This window comes from Centruroides vittatus, unplaced genomic scaffold, assembly GCF_030686945.1.
Source record: "Centruroides vittatus isolate TY-2023 unplaced genomic scaffold, ASM3068694v2 contig_717, whole genome shotgun sequence".
Taxonomy (NCBI): domain Eukaryota; kingdom Metazoa; phylum Arthropoda; class Arachnida; order Scorpiones; family Buthidae; genus Centruroides; species Centruroides vittatus.
Window position 1 is genome coordinate 2,740,988 of NW_027122456.1, and position 17,178 is coordinate 2,758,165.

At 31.5% G+C, this 17,178-nt stretch overlaps 1 protein-coding gene across 1 annotated transcript in view; it reads right to left on the minus strand.

The window, feature by feature from the left end:
- LOC136980687 (dynein axonemal heavy chain 2-like) overlaps nt 1-17,178 on the minus strand; it is a 647,596-nt gene that overhangs the window by 156,590 nt on the left and 473,828 nt on the right. The window contains exons 45-47 of the mRNA XM_067276853.1: nt 11,747-11,880; nt 10,072-10,207; nt 1,839-1,978 (exon numbers count right to left, since the gene is read on the minus strand). Of these exons, the coding sequence (XP_067132954.1) occupies nt 1,839-1,978; nt 10,072-10,207; nt 11,747-11,880 (410 nt within the window). The remainder of the gene's footprint in view (nt 1-1,838; nt 1,979-10,071; nt 10,208-11,746; nt 11,881-17,178) is intronic.

Genomic DNA, 17,178 nt, shown 5'->3' on the forward strand with positions numbered 1-17,178 from the left:
ACTATATGGTGAGTAAGAGATCAGGTATCCATTCTGGTTATCATATTATAGTTGGTGTTAACCATAATAGGTAAAATCATAGTTAGCCACATAGTCTTGATGTGTCAGTGCTTCATGTTTGATAATCAATCAATCATTCCATATTGATTTCTGATATGTGGATTCTATGAATTATTTTTCAGTGCTGCCACTGTCCTTTGATTATAAAATACAGGAACTTTTAATTTTTAGGGACTTATTCAAATTAAAAATAGGAGCAAATAGGGACCTATTATTTTTTAAAAATAATTACCAAATGATATGTCAGATTATTTATCAGGCTATATTAAGGCCAGTTAATAATCAGATACAAGACAATTTTGATAGAGATAGTCATTAAACCACCATCTCATAATAGATTTAAATTAATAATTATATATAAATTAATTTTTAATTAATTTTAATTTAGAATATTCTATAAGAAAACATTAGCCTGGAGTGGAACATGAACCCACAACTCCTGCTTACTGTACATATGCATTATGCGCTTCCAGAATATTTTAATATGTTATTGCCAACAGGGTGCAATTGTTGGGAAGGACGAGAGCCAAGAAGGTCATATGTGAGTGTGATTTAGACACTAAGTCAGGATTACCATTTACAATTGAACCCATTCAATTAAAATAAAAACATGCTTATAAAATTTGTCTATTGGTCACTTTATAAAGGATTTCATTCTATTTATCTGTCTGAAAAGAGAGTCCAGAGAGAGTCCAAATGTTACTGTTGAGTTATTGATTATTCTCTTGATGATGGATGGCATTTGTGTCAATGGCTCCAGGGTGCACTTTGGTGGAAGTTTTGGATCAGATAGGAAAGTGGGGTTAGCTGAGGTATTCATTCATAATCAGCCACTTCAGAAACACAACACAGGGAACTTAAATTTTGTCTATGCAGTTGGAGTGTATCTGGATAGGTTACAAATTGGAAAAAAAAACGGGTCTGGGATAAGAACTCGTACAGGTTGTTTTGGAAACAACTTGGATCTTGGGAGAAAAGAATGTTGTGTCCTTGAGACATGAGTTTTTAAAGGGTTCTCTCTTCAATCTTATATTCCATTTGATAGATGATATCCTTAATTGCTTTCTGATTGGTCTATCCTTGTCTCCTGATGACAATTTTAGATCTTTCAGACTATGGGAGAGGTCAGCATCTATGGTCAACTTGGTGTTGATTGTATAGTATTTGTACGAACTTTGAAACTCTTCCTTGTAATTTGAACCTTTAGAGTTTACTTTTTTTGACAGAAAAAAATTTGTAATAGTCATTGCAAGACATTATTTAATTAAATAAATCTTTTTACTACATTATTGTTTAGTTTTGTGTCATTTTTATATTTGAAAGATGAGACTTCAACCTCTCTCCCCCCCTCCTCTTCTCTCCCTTTTAACTTCCTAAAGGCTAAGTCACTGACAGCCTTCTAACTTTAATCCCAGTAATCCCAGTAATCCCATCAGATATTCATTAACATTTTGGTACATAATTTTGAATTCCACCTAGGACCTCATATTAAATTAAAATTTAATTTATTTATAATTATTTAATTTATCATGAGATAGCAGCTTAACCACCTACCTCTAGCCAAACTGTTTTGTAATAATTAGTCTTAATATAGCCCAATAAATAATCTGGTAGATTGTTTGATAATACTAAAGTATTGGGTTGATGTATGTTATGTAATGTTTAAGAACCAATACTTTTGTAACATAAATTTCTACCTTATACTAAAAACTACTGTTATATATTATAATATTCATTTATATTATTATTAGATTCAATACATTGAAAATGATTGTTACCTTATAAATGTAGATAACATCTGCATATAATTTCCTGGTGTTGTATAAATTGTAAATTTAAATACTTTTTCAATTTTTTTTGATTCCTGAATAACAGAATCATGAATTAAAGGGAAAAGATGAACTATTTTCTGCTGAATCTGAAAAAGATTTTAATTATGATATATATTATAAAAGTTATAAACAATATGATTGTTTATGAAACATAATATAATTTTTCTATAACCTCTTACAAAGAATAAGTAAAAAAGTCTTCCTCTCTATAATACTAATTATATAATACTATAATTTTCTTTTTTCTAATTGATGATTAGGAAAGTGCAAATTAAATTACAAGTGCAGTGAATGTAACAAAATCAAAAGTGTGAATATAACAGTGAAGTGAATATAACAAAATCAAAAGTTTAATATAAAAATTTAAAAAAAGTTTAGTAAAGAGGTAAAGATAAATAATTAATTAATCCTGTTCAAGAATTTGGAAATATTTTTCTGCAATATCCTCATATTTGTTGCCTTTTACTTTTTTTAGATAGATAGATAGATAGTTACTATATTTTGGCACAAGGACCAATTAAGGTGCATATACTCTGCCAGAAGTCTTGTAAAAAAAGTGAATATATAAAAATAAAGACAACATATATTCATGTATGGTGGGACATGAATGAGCACCAGTCTATCCTAAAATCACCTCACCTATCCTGAAACACTTTATTGTAGTCTACTTATACTGACCACTATTGAAGAGTTTCTTTAAATATGAATTGATTGTTTGCCAAGTACATGTTCTCTGTAAACTTTTACCACTTATAGCTTACTAAAAGCTGATTGCTAAATTTTAACAATTACTTTTCTGATGATAAAATACGCATATATCATCTGTCCCATTAAAACAATGTTCTGTCCCATCTCCATCCTCCTAGATTGAAATCCTAGCACCCATTACTGTACATATTCAATAATTTAAAGCACAAACAACAAGAAATTTTATTTTAATTTAATCTTTAATGTCATTATAATAATAAACGTTTATTCACAAAAATGGAGAGTTTCCCTGTTATGGAGGTGTTACATTTAATAGGGAAAATTACAAAAAAAGGTTGAACAGTTTACATATATAAATAATAATCATTATAACATTAATTACAAATATATTTTTGTTGGATAATAACAATCAAAGCCCTAAAGTTACAATACAGATAAAATCACAGTTATTTAGTAGTAATGAACAAGGAACTATTAAGTTAGGTTTTTTAACATTTCTGTAATTTTGATAAATAATTATATAGTTTATATAAAAATTTTTTTATTATCTTTGTCGATACTCATTCTAAGTTCAAGGACTGATTTACATTAAATTGTTCATTTGATATCAAATGAGTTGCGCACATTTGTTAAACCTTGACAATCCTGTATCAGATGGTAGAGTGAGAGTTTTTTGGAATTGCACCAAATACAATGATTATTTGCAAAATTAATGTAACTGTTGTTGATGTAAATAGAATATTTATTAAGGCATATTTGTCTATTAATCTTTTCACATTTAAAGTAATTGATTTAGATATATATGGTTGTGAAGATATGGTTGTGAAAATATGGAGTAGATTGATGTACCAGGGACGATAGTTACTCTGATTTAAACTTGTTTAATCCTTGTTAATAGACTGAGATATTGCAGATATGATTAATAAAGTATAGCCATATTTCCAGTCTTGCTAATTATCATTGAACAGCAGGTCAAATACACCAAATAAGTTTAAAATTTTTTGAAACTTAGTTTGCCATAGTTGGCTTGAACTTATGTTTTTGCTTTTTTTGATAATTTCCTGATGTAGAACAATTAAATTATTATCACTTTTAAATTTTATACAATAGTAGAATTTTATTATATGTTTGAGAAAAAAAAGGGAATGAGCATATACGGTTGATTTCGTTATGTACAGCATAACCAGGAATAGATTTTTCTAGATGGACAAGTTTATGAAGAAAATAAATTTGAAAAGATTCCAGTTTATATAAGTAATCGAGACCCCGAATTGGACCGGCAGAGTATATAATGGGATTAATTATTGAATTATATAACTTCATATGGATATTCAAGTTTGACGTTTTCAGAGTAGAACATAGGTACAAGAGATTGTCAATTGCCAGCTTTCTTTTGTTATTAATAGTAGTTAGATGTGCTTTGAAGGTAATATTCCAATCAAATATGACTCCCAAAAAATTAACTTCTTTAACTATTTGTAGGGGAGTATTATTTAGATACAACTTTGATTTTGCTTGTGAAATTTTACAATTATTACAGAATATTATAATCTTTGCTTTAGTGGGATTTATTGTTAGATGCAGTAAACTGAGATATGAGTTTAATTGATTAATTTTCCTCTGTAAAGAAATTTTAGTAGGTGCAAGTAAAACCAAGTCGTCAGCAAATTGAATATAGTGAAAAACTCTGTCAGCGATCTCAATCCCATCACTGGATTGGAGAAAAAGATGATCTAGATCAGATAAGTAAAAATGGAATAGATACGGCGAGAGAAGGTCGCCTGAAGTATTACGTGATAGATTTAATGATGGAGAAATGGAGTTTTCCTGTTTAATTTTTATACAATAGTTTGAAAATCAGTCACCTGCACCTTTAATTGTTAATTTATGAACCAGTAGAGGAATGTAGACAGAGTCAAAAGCCCCTTTTTGATATCTATAAATGCTGTGTATACTTTCCTATGTAAGCTTTAGTCAGCTGATTAGGTTCATTCTAGGTTATGGTAGGTTAGTTTAGTTAGTAAGTTAATGTTTAAAAAAAATAAAAATAATAATAATAATAAAATAAAAAAATAAAAAATTTGGGGTCTTGCTTGTTTGTCTTTTGTCCATCCATTCATCTCATCTAGCTTGTTGTTGTGTTCGTTTGTTTTTCACACTGTCTGTCTAGCTGTTAAGTAGTATTAAGATTTGCACTCATGTTCAGTTTCATTAGTATTAAGTTGTTATAAGTCTTCCTACTAACAGCCACTTGGTACTAACTTCTACACTTAGCTATTCATGGTGGCACTCAATTATTGGTGTTTGCTACACTCAGGTTTTCTTTTAGACCCTTCAGGGACTACGACCTTGCAGCCTAAAAACTGTGTGCCAGCATCAAACATAGAGGGTACTGTAGCCATACGTACACCATTCAGAGGGATCATACACCTTTCTCTACTATCTATCTCCTCTCACCTCCTTCTTCCCTCCCCTTTCCCTTACCCTCTTTTCTGCCAGCTAAACACCTCATATATGGCTGAAGTCTTTCTTTTATGTATGTATTCTTTGGGATCAAAAATATTTTGGTAAATATAAGTAAAGAAATATATTTTACAATATTAACAGATTAAAATGAAATTATGATAATAAAAGTGTTAAAGAAATAACTATTTATGTACATGATTAATGATCATGCTTACATCTGATTAACAAATATATTAAAAACACACCATTGAATTATATAGTTTGACATTCAATCAACTAGTTTGACATTCAATCAACTATATATTCACTCCATCAATAAAAGAATTTGTTTTCAGCTGTATCATGTATTAACAATTTTGAAAGTTATTGTTCCATTTTATTCCATTAAAATGTAATAAAATGTGACCACCGGCCATATTATTCGTGTAGTTATATTTTTTATATGTAATATAAATTAGTTTTAGTAATTCTTTGTCTCTTTGTCTTATCTATTCTCTAAAATTTTCCTTTCCACTTCTTGTACCCTCTGGGTGGGATTACCGTTTTGAAGAAGTAAACAACGGAAACAATAGAAGAGCAAGACCCCGAGGGCTTCGGAGGGAGCGGGGGAGTCACTTTTGGACTGGATGGTGGAGATAGAAGGTGGACAAAGGATTGAGCTCAAACGAAGTGCATAAGTTAGCAGCAGAAAGTAAAGTAACAAAGACTACAAGCCGAAAAGGTTAGGACTGAGAAAGGAGGAAAATTTTTGAGGCTATCGTAGAGAGAGCTAAAGAGAAATAAGGAAGAACAAGGAATTCACCGAGGGAACGGAAAGTTCACAATAATCAAGAAGGACTCGAGCGGTGTCCCACCAGAGCAGAGATACAAAGAAAAGAAAATTTCGGGTATTTTCACTCTTCTCCTATTTCTACCTCTACCTAATTTCACTTTTTCTTCTCTTATAGTTATAAGTAGGATAAGCTTAGTTTTAAGGTCTGCATGCGTCGGATTTTGTTGGGTTCCGTTTAGAACGTGTCCATTATTGTATACTAAGGGACAGAACGCCTGTACAACGTTTTACTTTGTAAAGTTGGGATCCACAAAGAACCTGTTTTGTCAGGTTCTTTGCAGATCCCAATCCTCCACAAAGAAAATAAAAGTCATATATTGTTAAAAGCAAAATTTGATCCGTTTATTTTGTATTGGTCCGTTTGCAGAACATATTACACCTCACCACGAATCACCACAAAAACAATATGTATTGTACATTTTGGATATTATTTGATAGCCATTTTTAACATATTCAAAGAATAAAGAATATCTCAAAGTTTACTTATTTATTGCATATACAAAAGGAAATGTCACAAGACAATTGATATCCTCCCTCCTGAAAATAATGCCTGTAACAAAAGATTAAAATACGAATAACAATGAATAAAACTCAGTATTAATCTAAGTTATTAAAGTTGATTAATTTGACAGATTATTTAATAAATTAATCTGTTTAGATGCAACGTTTATTGTAATTTAAATCTATATATATAAAAATGAATGTATGTCTGTGTGTGTGTGTGTGTGTGTGTGTGTGTGTTTGTCCTTCATGCACTACCACACCATTTATCCGATTGCCATGAAACTTCGGGAAGTTGTTTAATACACTCCCACGAAGGTTTCTGGCACATGTGAAGACCACCATTTCCCCCCTTCAAAAATATATTTATATATGGATTAAGGCTTTTATGTCCAACAGATGGCGCTAACTTCCGACGACCTAAGTTTGCTTTTCTGTGAGGCATTCTGCTTTTCTGTGAGAATGGACTAAAGCAGATCATTTTCTATCTATCTATATAAATAAAATATAACGTTCGTTTGTTCCTACCGATTCCTTTGAAATTTTGACACAACGTTGCATTCGAATACGCACGTGTTTTTATATAATATACATGTCGAAATTCCCCCCAGTGGGGGGAAAGGGACAGGATTATGGCTTACTGTGAAGAACTCGGCTTCTATTTATACTATTTTGCATGCGTTTTTTGCGGTTTAATAGGTTACGTCAACAGAATATACACTAAAAAGGGATTTTTCGATATTCCCCAGCGGGGAAAGGGACAGGATTAAGGCTTACTGTGAAGAACTCGGCTTCTATTTATACTATTTTTCATGCGTTTTTTTGCGTTTTTAATTGCGTTTTAATAGGTTACGTCAACAGAATATACACTAAAAAGGGATTTTTCGATATTCCCCAGCAGGGAAAGGGACAGGATTAAGGCTTACTGTGAAGAACTCGGCTTCTATTTATTCTATTTTACATGCGGTTTTTTGCGTTTTTAATTGCGTTTTAATAGGTGACGTCAACAGAATATACACTAAAAAGGGATTTTTCGATATTCCCCAGCGGGGAAAGGGACAGGATTAAGGCTTACTGTGAAGAACTCGGCTTCTATTTATTCTATTTTACATGCGGTTTTTTGCGTTTTTAATTGCGTTTTAATAGGTTACGTCAACAGAATATACACTAAAAAGGGATTTTTCGATATTCCCCAGCGGGGAAAGGGACAGGATTAAGGCTTACTGTGAAGAACTCGGCTTCTATTTATTCTATTTTACATGCGGTTTTTTGCGTTTTTAATTGCGTTTTAATAGGTGACGTCAACAGAATATACACTAAAAAGGGATTTTTCGATATTCCCCAGCGGGGAAAGGGACAAGATTAAGGCTTACTGTGAAGAACTCGGCTTCTATTTATTCTATTTTGCATGCGTTTTTTTGCGTTTTTAATTGCGTTTTAATAGGTTACGTCAACAGAATATACACTAAAAAGGGATTTTTCGATATTCCCCAGCGGGGAAAGGGACAGGATTAAGGCTTACTGTGAAGAACTCGGCTTCTATTTATTCTATTTTACATGCGGTTTTTTGCGTTTAGCGTTTTAATAGGTTACGTCAACAGAATATACACTAAAAAGGGATTTTTCGATATTCCCCAGCGGGGAAAGGGACAGGATTAAGGCTTACTGTGAAGAACTCGGCTTCTATTTATTCTATTTTACATGCAGTTTTTTTGCGTTTTTAATTGCGTTTTAATAGGTTACGTCAACAGAATATACACTAAAAAGGGATTTTTCGATATTCCCCAGCGGAGAAAGGGACAGGATTAAGGCTTACTGTGAAGAACTCGGCTTCTATTTATTCTATTTTACATGCGGTTTTTTGCGTTTTTAATTGCGTTTTAATAGGTTACGTCAACAGAATATACACTAAAAAGGGATTTTTCGATATTCCCCAGCGGGGAAAGGGACAGGATTAAGGCTTACTGTGAAGAACTCGGCTTTTATTTATTCTATTTTACATGCGGTTTTTTGCGTTTTTAATTGCGTTTTAATAGGTTACGTCAACAGAATATACACTAAAAAGGGATTTTTCGATATTCCCCAGCGGGGAAAGGGACAGGATTAAGGCTTACTGTGAAGAACTCGGCTTCTATTTATTCTATTTTACATGCGGTTTTTTGCGTTTTTAATTGCGTTTTAATAGGTGACGTCAACAGAATATACACTAAAAAGGGATTTTTCGATATTCCCCAGCGGGGAAAGGGACAGGATTAAGGCTTACTGTGAAGAACTCGGCTTCTATTTATTCTATTTTACATGCGGTTTTTTGCGTTTTTAATTGCGTTTTAATAGGTTACGTCAACAGAATATACACTAAAAAGGGATTTTTCGATATTCCCCAGCGGGGAAAGGGACAGGATTAAGGCTTACTGTGAAGAACTCGGCTTCTATTTATTCTATTTTACATGCGGTTTTTTGCGTTTTTAATTGCGTTTTAATAGGTGACGTCAACAGAATATACACTAAAAAGGGATTTTTCGATATTCCCCAGCGGGGAAAGGGACAGGATTAAGGCTTACTGTGAAGAACTCGGCTTCTATTTATTCTATTTTGCATGCGTTTTTTTGCGTTTTTAATTGCGTTTTAATAGGTTACGTCAACAGAATATACACTAAAAAGGGATTTTTCGATATTCCCCAGCGGGGAAAGGGACAGGATTAAGGTTTACTGTGAAGAACTCGGCTTCTATTTATTCTATTTTACATGCGGTTTTTTGCGTTTTTAATAGGTTACGTCAACAGAATATACACTAAAAAGGGATTTTTCGATATTCCCCAGCGGGGAAAGGGACAGGATTAAGGCTTACTGTGAAGAACTCGGCTTCTATTTATTCTATTTTACATGCGGTTTTTTGCGTTTTTAATTGCGTTTTAATAGGTTACGTCAACAGAATATACACTAAAAAGGGATTTTTCGATATTCCCCAGCGGAGAAAGGGACAGGATTAAGGCTTACTGTGAAGAACTCGGCTTCTATTTATTCTATTTTACATGCGGTTTTTTGCGTTTTTAATTGCGTTTTAATAGGTTACGTCAACAGAATATACACTAAAAAGGGATTTTTCGATATTCCCCAGCGGGGAAAGGGACAGGATTAAGGCTTACTGTGAAGAACTCGGCTTCTATTTATTCTATTTTACATGCGGTTTTTTGCGTTTTTAATTGCGTTTTAATAGGTGACGTCAACAGAATATACACTAAAAAGGGATTTTTCGATATTCCCCAGCGGGGAAAGGGACAGGATTAAGGCTTACTGTGAAGAACTCGGCTTCTATTTATTCTATTTTACATGCGGTTTTTTGCGTTTTTAATTGCGTTTTAATAGGTTACGTCAACAGAATATACACTAAAAAGGGATTTTTCGATATTCCCCAGCGGGGAAAGGGACAAGATTAAGGCTTACTGTGAAGAACTCGGCTTCTATTTATACTATTTTGCATGCGGTTTTTTGCGTTTTAATAGGGTTCGTCAAGAGAATGTACACTAAGAAGGGATTTTTTGAAATTCCTTCCTGCGAGAGAAGTGTTATACATTTATAATAGATACATTTTGAGCCACAACAACGTGTGGCCGGGTCAGCTAGTATTAAATAATTATGTATTTTAAAGTTATTTAAATAATTTTTACTTACTTCTTCAACAGGATTATTTAGAGGTACATTTGAAAGATATTTTGTGGCAACTGTTAACAAAGTATCATGAGGCCAATCAGAAAACCAATTAATTGAACAATAATTAACAAGCGAAGGATAATTTCTTATTCGCTGTCTGTAAAAAAGAATATATCTAATTTATTATTACATTACTATTTATATAACATATCTTATTGTTGTTATAATGTTATATTATTGCTAATATTTTAAATTTTAAGTAATACTTTTAAAATTTAATATTTTTTATCTTTTTAAATATTATTTAAAATTTTATAGTAAATTGTAAGATAACTGTTTATTTGAAAAGATCTATATTGTTAACTATATGTGATGTGTTGTTAACTATATCCCAGTGTGGTGTAGTGTTGTTGAAAAGATCCTCTGATCAAATCATTAATATTCATTAATAGAAATTAAATGGTTATAAATCATTATTTATTTATTTATATCTATATTTGAAAACATCAAAGATGGTTGGATTTCCACTCCTCTCAAAAAACCCCAATAAAATAAAAAACATCAATAAATAACAAAGTAAAAATCACACAAGAAAAAAAAAACAATTACATTATATATTATAAAGAATGGATTTACACTCAGTTTTATAAAAGTTTAAAATTGCAATATAAATACTGTTCTACTGGAGATGTGAAGCTATGCAATAAAAGAAAGATCTATATGAAAGTAAAAAGCAGTATAAAGAGGTGAAAAAACAGGAAGTGTTATGAGTTCTTGCAGTGAGTATGTGAAGACCTAGCCAGTAATTAGAGATTTCACCATTAAAATATTTGTAACAATTAATTATTCAATTAATAACTTCATATACAAAAACAAGAAAAAAAAATCAAACACAAAACATTGATAAAAAATAAAATTTGTAAACCACAATCCCAATAATACTAAAAATAAATTTATAAGAATAAAAATAAATAATAGTAACAAAAAACTGATAAAATAAAATTAAAATACTGAAAATATTTTCATCACTTGACAAACTATTGAAAAAAACAAAATTCAACTGAAACAGACAAATCAGTCCTTGTTAATATTTATTACTAATTACATATTTTCTTGTTAATATGCCATTGACATCTAAGGAATACATTTTGTAAAGTGAGAGATTCTAAGTAAGACTCAAACTTGCATGTCAGAATTTTAATGAGTTTTAGACTGGGAAATTGAAAATATTTCACCTGTATGATCATAGAGATGATAAAATAGTGATAAAATAAAATGCCTTATTTGATAAAAATATCGTGTAAAGGTAATTGAGATTCTTGATTATCAGGAAAAAAAGCATACTGTTCTAAATTTCAAGTGAAAGTTTCAAGGTCCATTAAAAATTGTCAAGTCAGTGTTGAGACAAGTGATGAGTGTCAAATTAAATATGATGCTGACCTTTTCTCACGGGTCAGCATCAATATTTGATTTAATTCTGACCTGTGTGGTGGTCATGTCCTTATAATCTTTAATAAAATGTATATTGGATGAATGTTGATTAACAAATGTATACTATTAAATTACTGGAAAAATAACCCCCTGTAACAAGGCTTGCCTTAATGCAAATAAAAATATTTATTATAAAAAAAAAATATTATCAAAATGTATTTAAAATATAAATATAAACAAAATAAAAATTTTGGGAAAAACTTACCGAAATTTATTACTAGCAGGATTCATACATATAATTAAATGCAAATTAGCTTTTATATTTTCTTCACAATACTGCAGAAATTCTTTAGAATAATTTACAGAATTTATTTTAGTTTTCTCTATTTCTGAAAATATCTGTAGTAAAATACAATGTCGAAATAAAAAATTTTAAATTGTTTAAAATTAGAAATAAAATTACTTATTATCACTATAATATATTTTTTCAAGAAATTGTAATCACTATATATATACAATCTTGAAAATATAAAAATAAAATAAATACCATAAACTGAAGTGATTGTGTGACTTCGGGCAGTGGAAACTTAATAGCATCATACTAGAATGATGCTATAATTAATTTGTATATGGTGAGTTTATATCCATTTCAAAATTTACTTGCAGGTAATATTCCAATTGCCTATACAGTAATGTTACTTAATGCTAAACTGGGAAGTATAGAACATAACATTTTCCCACTATTAGTGTTCTGACTGATAACTAAGAAATTGAATGGTGTAAGAAGTATGTGATACTTTCTTCAGTTTTAAGAACTTGAAAACAGTTGATGTATTAAAAATATGTTTAAGTACTATCCTTACTTAAAATTATCTATAAATACAATTAATTTTTATTAATTGGTTCAGCAAGTATAATCTATAGCAGGGGTGTCCAAACTTTTTGCCTCAAGGGCCAGATTGAATTTAAATACATTTGCAACGGGCCACATGAATATGTGAATTAAAAAATCTCATTATGACTAAGGTAGCACTGAATTTTATTTTTTACAGTTAATTGCAGATACACCAATACTAAACAAATGTAGCTAAATTATACATAATTAGAAAATTATTTCATGCAACTTTTAATGGGAATGATGGAACTGTGTTTTTTGCTGAAGAATTTCTTTAAAGTTGGGATTAAAATCTGAAACACCAATTATAAGCAATGATTGCAAATGATCATCCGATAAATTTGCCCTGTACTTTGATTTCAGATACTTCACCCTGGAAAAAGTTTGTTCTCACATATAGGTAGTCCCAAACATAGAAATAAATTTACACACAAATTACTTTAAATTTGGAAACTCTTTTACATTTTAAATCCTTTTTTTATCAAATATGATTTTTGCATTTTTTTTTCAATTTTCGATATACATTTTTGAAAATCAAATGGGTTCGCACAAAAAAATCAGTATTTTTCAAAAGCCTTCGCAAGCCAGATAAAATCACCTGCCAGGCCGGGTCTGGCCCGCGGGCCGTAGTTTGGACACTTCTGATCTATAGAATAGAGTTGAGGGTTACATTATGACAGTATTTGAAGAATCTGAGGAAAACACAAAGAGATAAATTGCAGAATTGTGAAGCTACAATTATGAGATGCAAACAGCAAAATAAATGGAGATTCAACCTACAAGACAAGAACTGGCAATTGTAATTTTTGAACTGATGTATTACTGTGGAATTATCACTACGAAAAAAATCCAACAACAAGTTGCTTAAAAGTTTCCTGGCAACATTTAAAACTGCATGTGTGGTACCATGTGTTATGATATTTTATTACTAAAAGCATTTTATATTTTTAATTATTATAAAATGCCAAAAAACTTAATTTTGAGGGTAAGGATGGGTTTCATAAAAAATTGCAAATGCTAATAATGAGTAAAATCATCAAGTCTGACCCTACTTGAAACATGACACATGACCCCCTTTATCTCCCCACCCTGTCAACCTTAAACAACTAAAATTTAATAGCATCAATCCCACTAATACACAAACCTCTCTGCAAAATTTCAGAAATTTTCAACAAAAAGCACAGGAGTTTTTAAGCTTCAAAGAAAGTGAACAAAATTGTGCTTTCCCCATACACAAATTAACATCCATACATAGAGAAAACCCCTAAATGTTTCTTTGCATTTCTCGCTATTTCATGGTTCCGAGTCCAAAAATATAAAAATCTTCAGTGATCATTTTTTGACCTATTTGCCATACTTTCCCTCTGTTATATATAACAGCTGGAAAAGTGAAAAGATGGTGTACAATTGTGGCTGTATGCCATATAAATTTTGTAATTACATATGCGTATTTTTATATTCTTATTTTTCCTTCTATTTCTATATCTCCTGCAAATCTTCTCCTCTTTGTTCTATTGTTTGTCTTTCCTAGAATTTTCTTACTCAGAATATCTTTCCTTATATGGTCAAAGTGAAACAATAGGGATCGATAGCCCAAGGGCAATTATGAGGAAGAGAGGTCACTTTTTGGTTCAAACCTCGGAAGGTAGAGACATGTGTCCAGCGATTCCAGCACACCTTAGCTCCGTGCGGATTGGTCTAGAGAGATGCGACCGAAGAATTAAGTGTTGGTGATTTATAAAATGATAACGAAAGGGAAAAAGTGAAGACGTAATAATTCGAACCCAGTGATTTATTTTGAGAAGAAGCGAGACGAGAAGCCCGGATTTGTCGAATTAACGGGATCAATCCACGTGCTTGTGACCATTTTTTTTTTTGGACACAGAAAACTTTGGGTACCCATTTACCATCAGACACATACCTTTGTCACATGTCATAATCCAGTTATGAATTTGTGGATTGTAAAGATAAAAGAAAAATGTCTCTAGTGTTGAGCAGTGGAATTGAGACTACTTGGCATCTAATTCAAGAATCTGTACATCATAGCGATAGGAAAATAAATGTTTTCTTTGTTTGAGTACTCTTTGTGGTTGTTAATCAAGCATCCTAATCTCACACAATGAAAATTAGAAAATCTTAGCAGCAGCCTGAAGAAAAAGACAAGAAATGATGAATTTTCTGTCTTATTTTTGAAAAAAGATTTTCTGCATTCAATATCAATTGTTAGTTTTATGTTTCTGATAATAATAAAGATAAATTTAGTGTTTATTGAAGGATTAAAAATTGCTTGTTTTGTGATAAATAATAAAAATTAGTATTTCTAATAAATTATTCTTTTGTTTCCCCATTTTTACCTTTTAGCTATCACCACAGGAAAACATGTGGTTCACTATAGATTTATGCAACAAATAGGCTGTTATAAAGTTACCCCAAGTGATAGAGTAAAATTGTGGCAAATATTTTTCACAATACTGTTTAAAAGAATAAATTTACAATTAAGAACTCTATGTGTAAATAAAGGAGAATGCTAAATCTGTTAGCCTAGATGTTGCTTTTCGAAGATTAGTAAAAACTAGGTAGTCTCGTGTAACTAATTATGTAAGAAAGGAACAAATATTACACTGTGGCTACATGCCATATTTATATTGTATAACTGTAATATAAGTAAGATTGTGGCTGTATGCCATTATATTTTTGCATAGTTTTTATTTTAATTTTATATTCTATTTCTCTAAATTTATCCTTCCCTCAACTTTCCTTTGTTCCTTTGTTTCAAACTTCTGGAAATTCGAACTCCCCCTAGCCCACCAGGAGGTGGAGTGAAAACAATAGTCTGCTACAAGGTTGGAGGGGGAAATAAGAGTTTGAGCATTCATTCCTGGGAGAGAGACAAGACGTAACAGATGCGTGGCGGCAAGGCTGGGAAGTGGAATCTGTCGAGTGCTTTGACTAAAGGAGACCGTGAAGAATGGATTAAGAAAGAAATATATTCATAGATCTGGAGGAGAATCTTCAGGTAGCCAGTCTAAATAAAACGTTAAAGACTCGGAAGTCAAGATGAAGAAGTACCTGGACTACTCGCTGATAAATTGAGTACCCTCTTTCCTTTACTTTCACTTCTTAATTGTCCTTATAAGCCTTCTTCTTCCAATAGTTATTAGTAGTTATAGGAATTTAGTTTTAACCTATCTAATTTTAAGTCATTGGGATACCGCGTCAAACAAAGAACTACATGTGCGCATCCTTTGTCGGGGAACTATATTGTACAGCCATTAGATAATTAATTGTGTTAAACATCTGGTGGGAGTAGTGTAGTTGGTATCCTTCAAAATCCTATATTGTAATGAGCAGATTAATAAAAGCATTGTATTTTATTTTATTCATTTTTCGACTTTGTATCTTTGTCTCGCTCGTGGGTCTCACAACACAAAAGATTACACTATTTTGACTAATGGAAGATCAGCACTGAAAAGGGAAGAGTAAAATGAGGTCACTGTCACCAACAGCTCTCTGAGGGGTGAACAGCACAACCAACCTTTTATTATGTAACGGAAAAATATTTACAAAACACTACTGTGACACAATGCATTGTATGTAATGATATCGAATAACATTTAACAATAATTTCAATTCTTGATTCCAACAAAATCCTTCCTGAAATGACAACTAATGAAATACTTGGTTTAATAATCTGGTAATTAAAATTAAAAAAACATGAAAAGTGTCACAAAGTGACCCCAGTTTATTGGTATCAAATTTAAGATGTGTCTTAATTTCTACATGATCAAAGTAAGAAGCATGGCATTTTTATTCATTAAGAAAGTAGTGAATTTTTTTAATTGAAAATTTTAAAATATAACTTAATATCTTGTTAAATCATTTCTAAACTCAAAGAATATTCCCACAGAATGCAAAACAATGAACATGTAGTGCTAAGTAACTATGTATTGTATATTATTATTATTTTTTCTTTTGTATATATACATAATGTTCCATTATTCTGTATCGCCTTTTCATTATTCTGTATCGCTATTATTGTTGCGCAGTGTGTCATGCAACCCTTTCCTTTTTTGCCCTAGTGTCACCTTTTCTCAGCTGCCACTGTTGGAGCCTTGTAATTGATTCAAGGTAGTCATGTGAGAGAGATCTATATCTAAGGAGCGGGAAGTCTAAATTGACAAACATTCATATTTTGGCCTCTTGCTTTTCTTACTCGTTTAGAAAAATAGGTGGGAGGTCAGCAGGAGCATCCCAGCTGAAACAGAAGATGGTCGCCATCGATGAAGGAACATCTTTGACTGAAAGTGAACAATCTGATTCCATTGTGCTGGAATAGTGAGCTATCAAGAGGGAGATATTTTTTGTGTCTTGGACTATTTGATTATTCAATCAGGACAATTAGTTGTGAAATCATAACATTTCATATGTATACATTTCTATTGTTTTTCAGGACCCAATACATTATCGTGAGATCTCTCAGGCTACTGTGTACAAGCAATGTATGGAGGAAAGGGAAGGTATGATTGTGTAAATCTATTAGTTCGTGAGATATGTATTAGTTATATTTGCAAAATTAGAATTTTGTATGAATCATAGAATCATGTTACTGTGCCACATGTGCTGAATGCCAGCACACCACATGTTGCAAAAATAAATTGTTTGTTTTCTTTGTTAAGCAAACATGTCATTGGCCAATGCCTGAGTCCTTTTCACATTAATTTCTTTATATACTATGTGGATCTTCTGCCGCGGGAGTCTCTACAAACATCATATGCTGATTCACAGAAAATAAGTTAATTTTG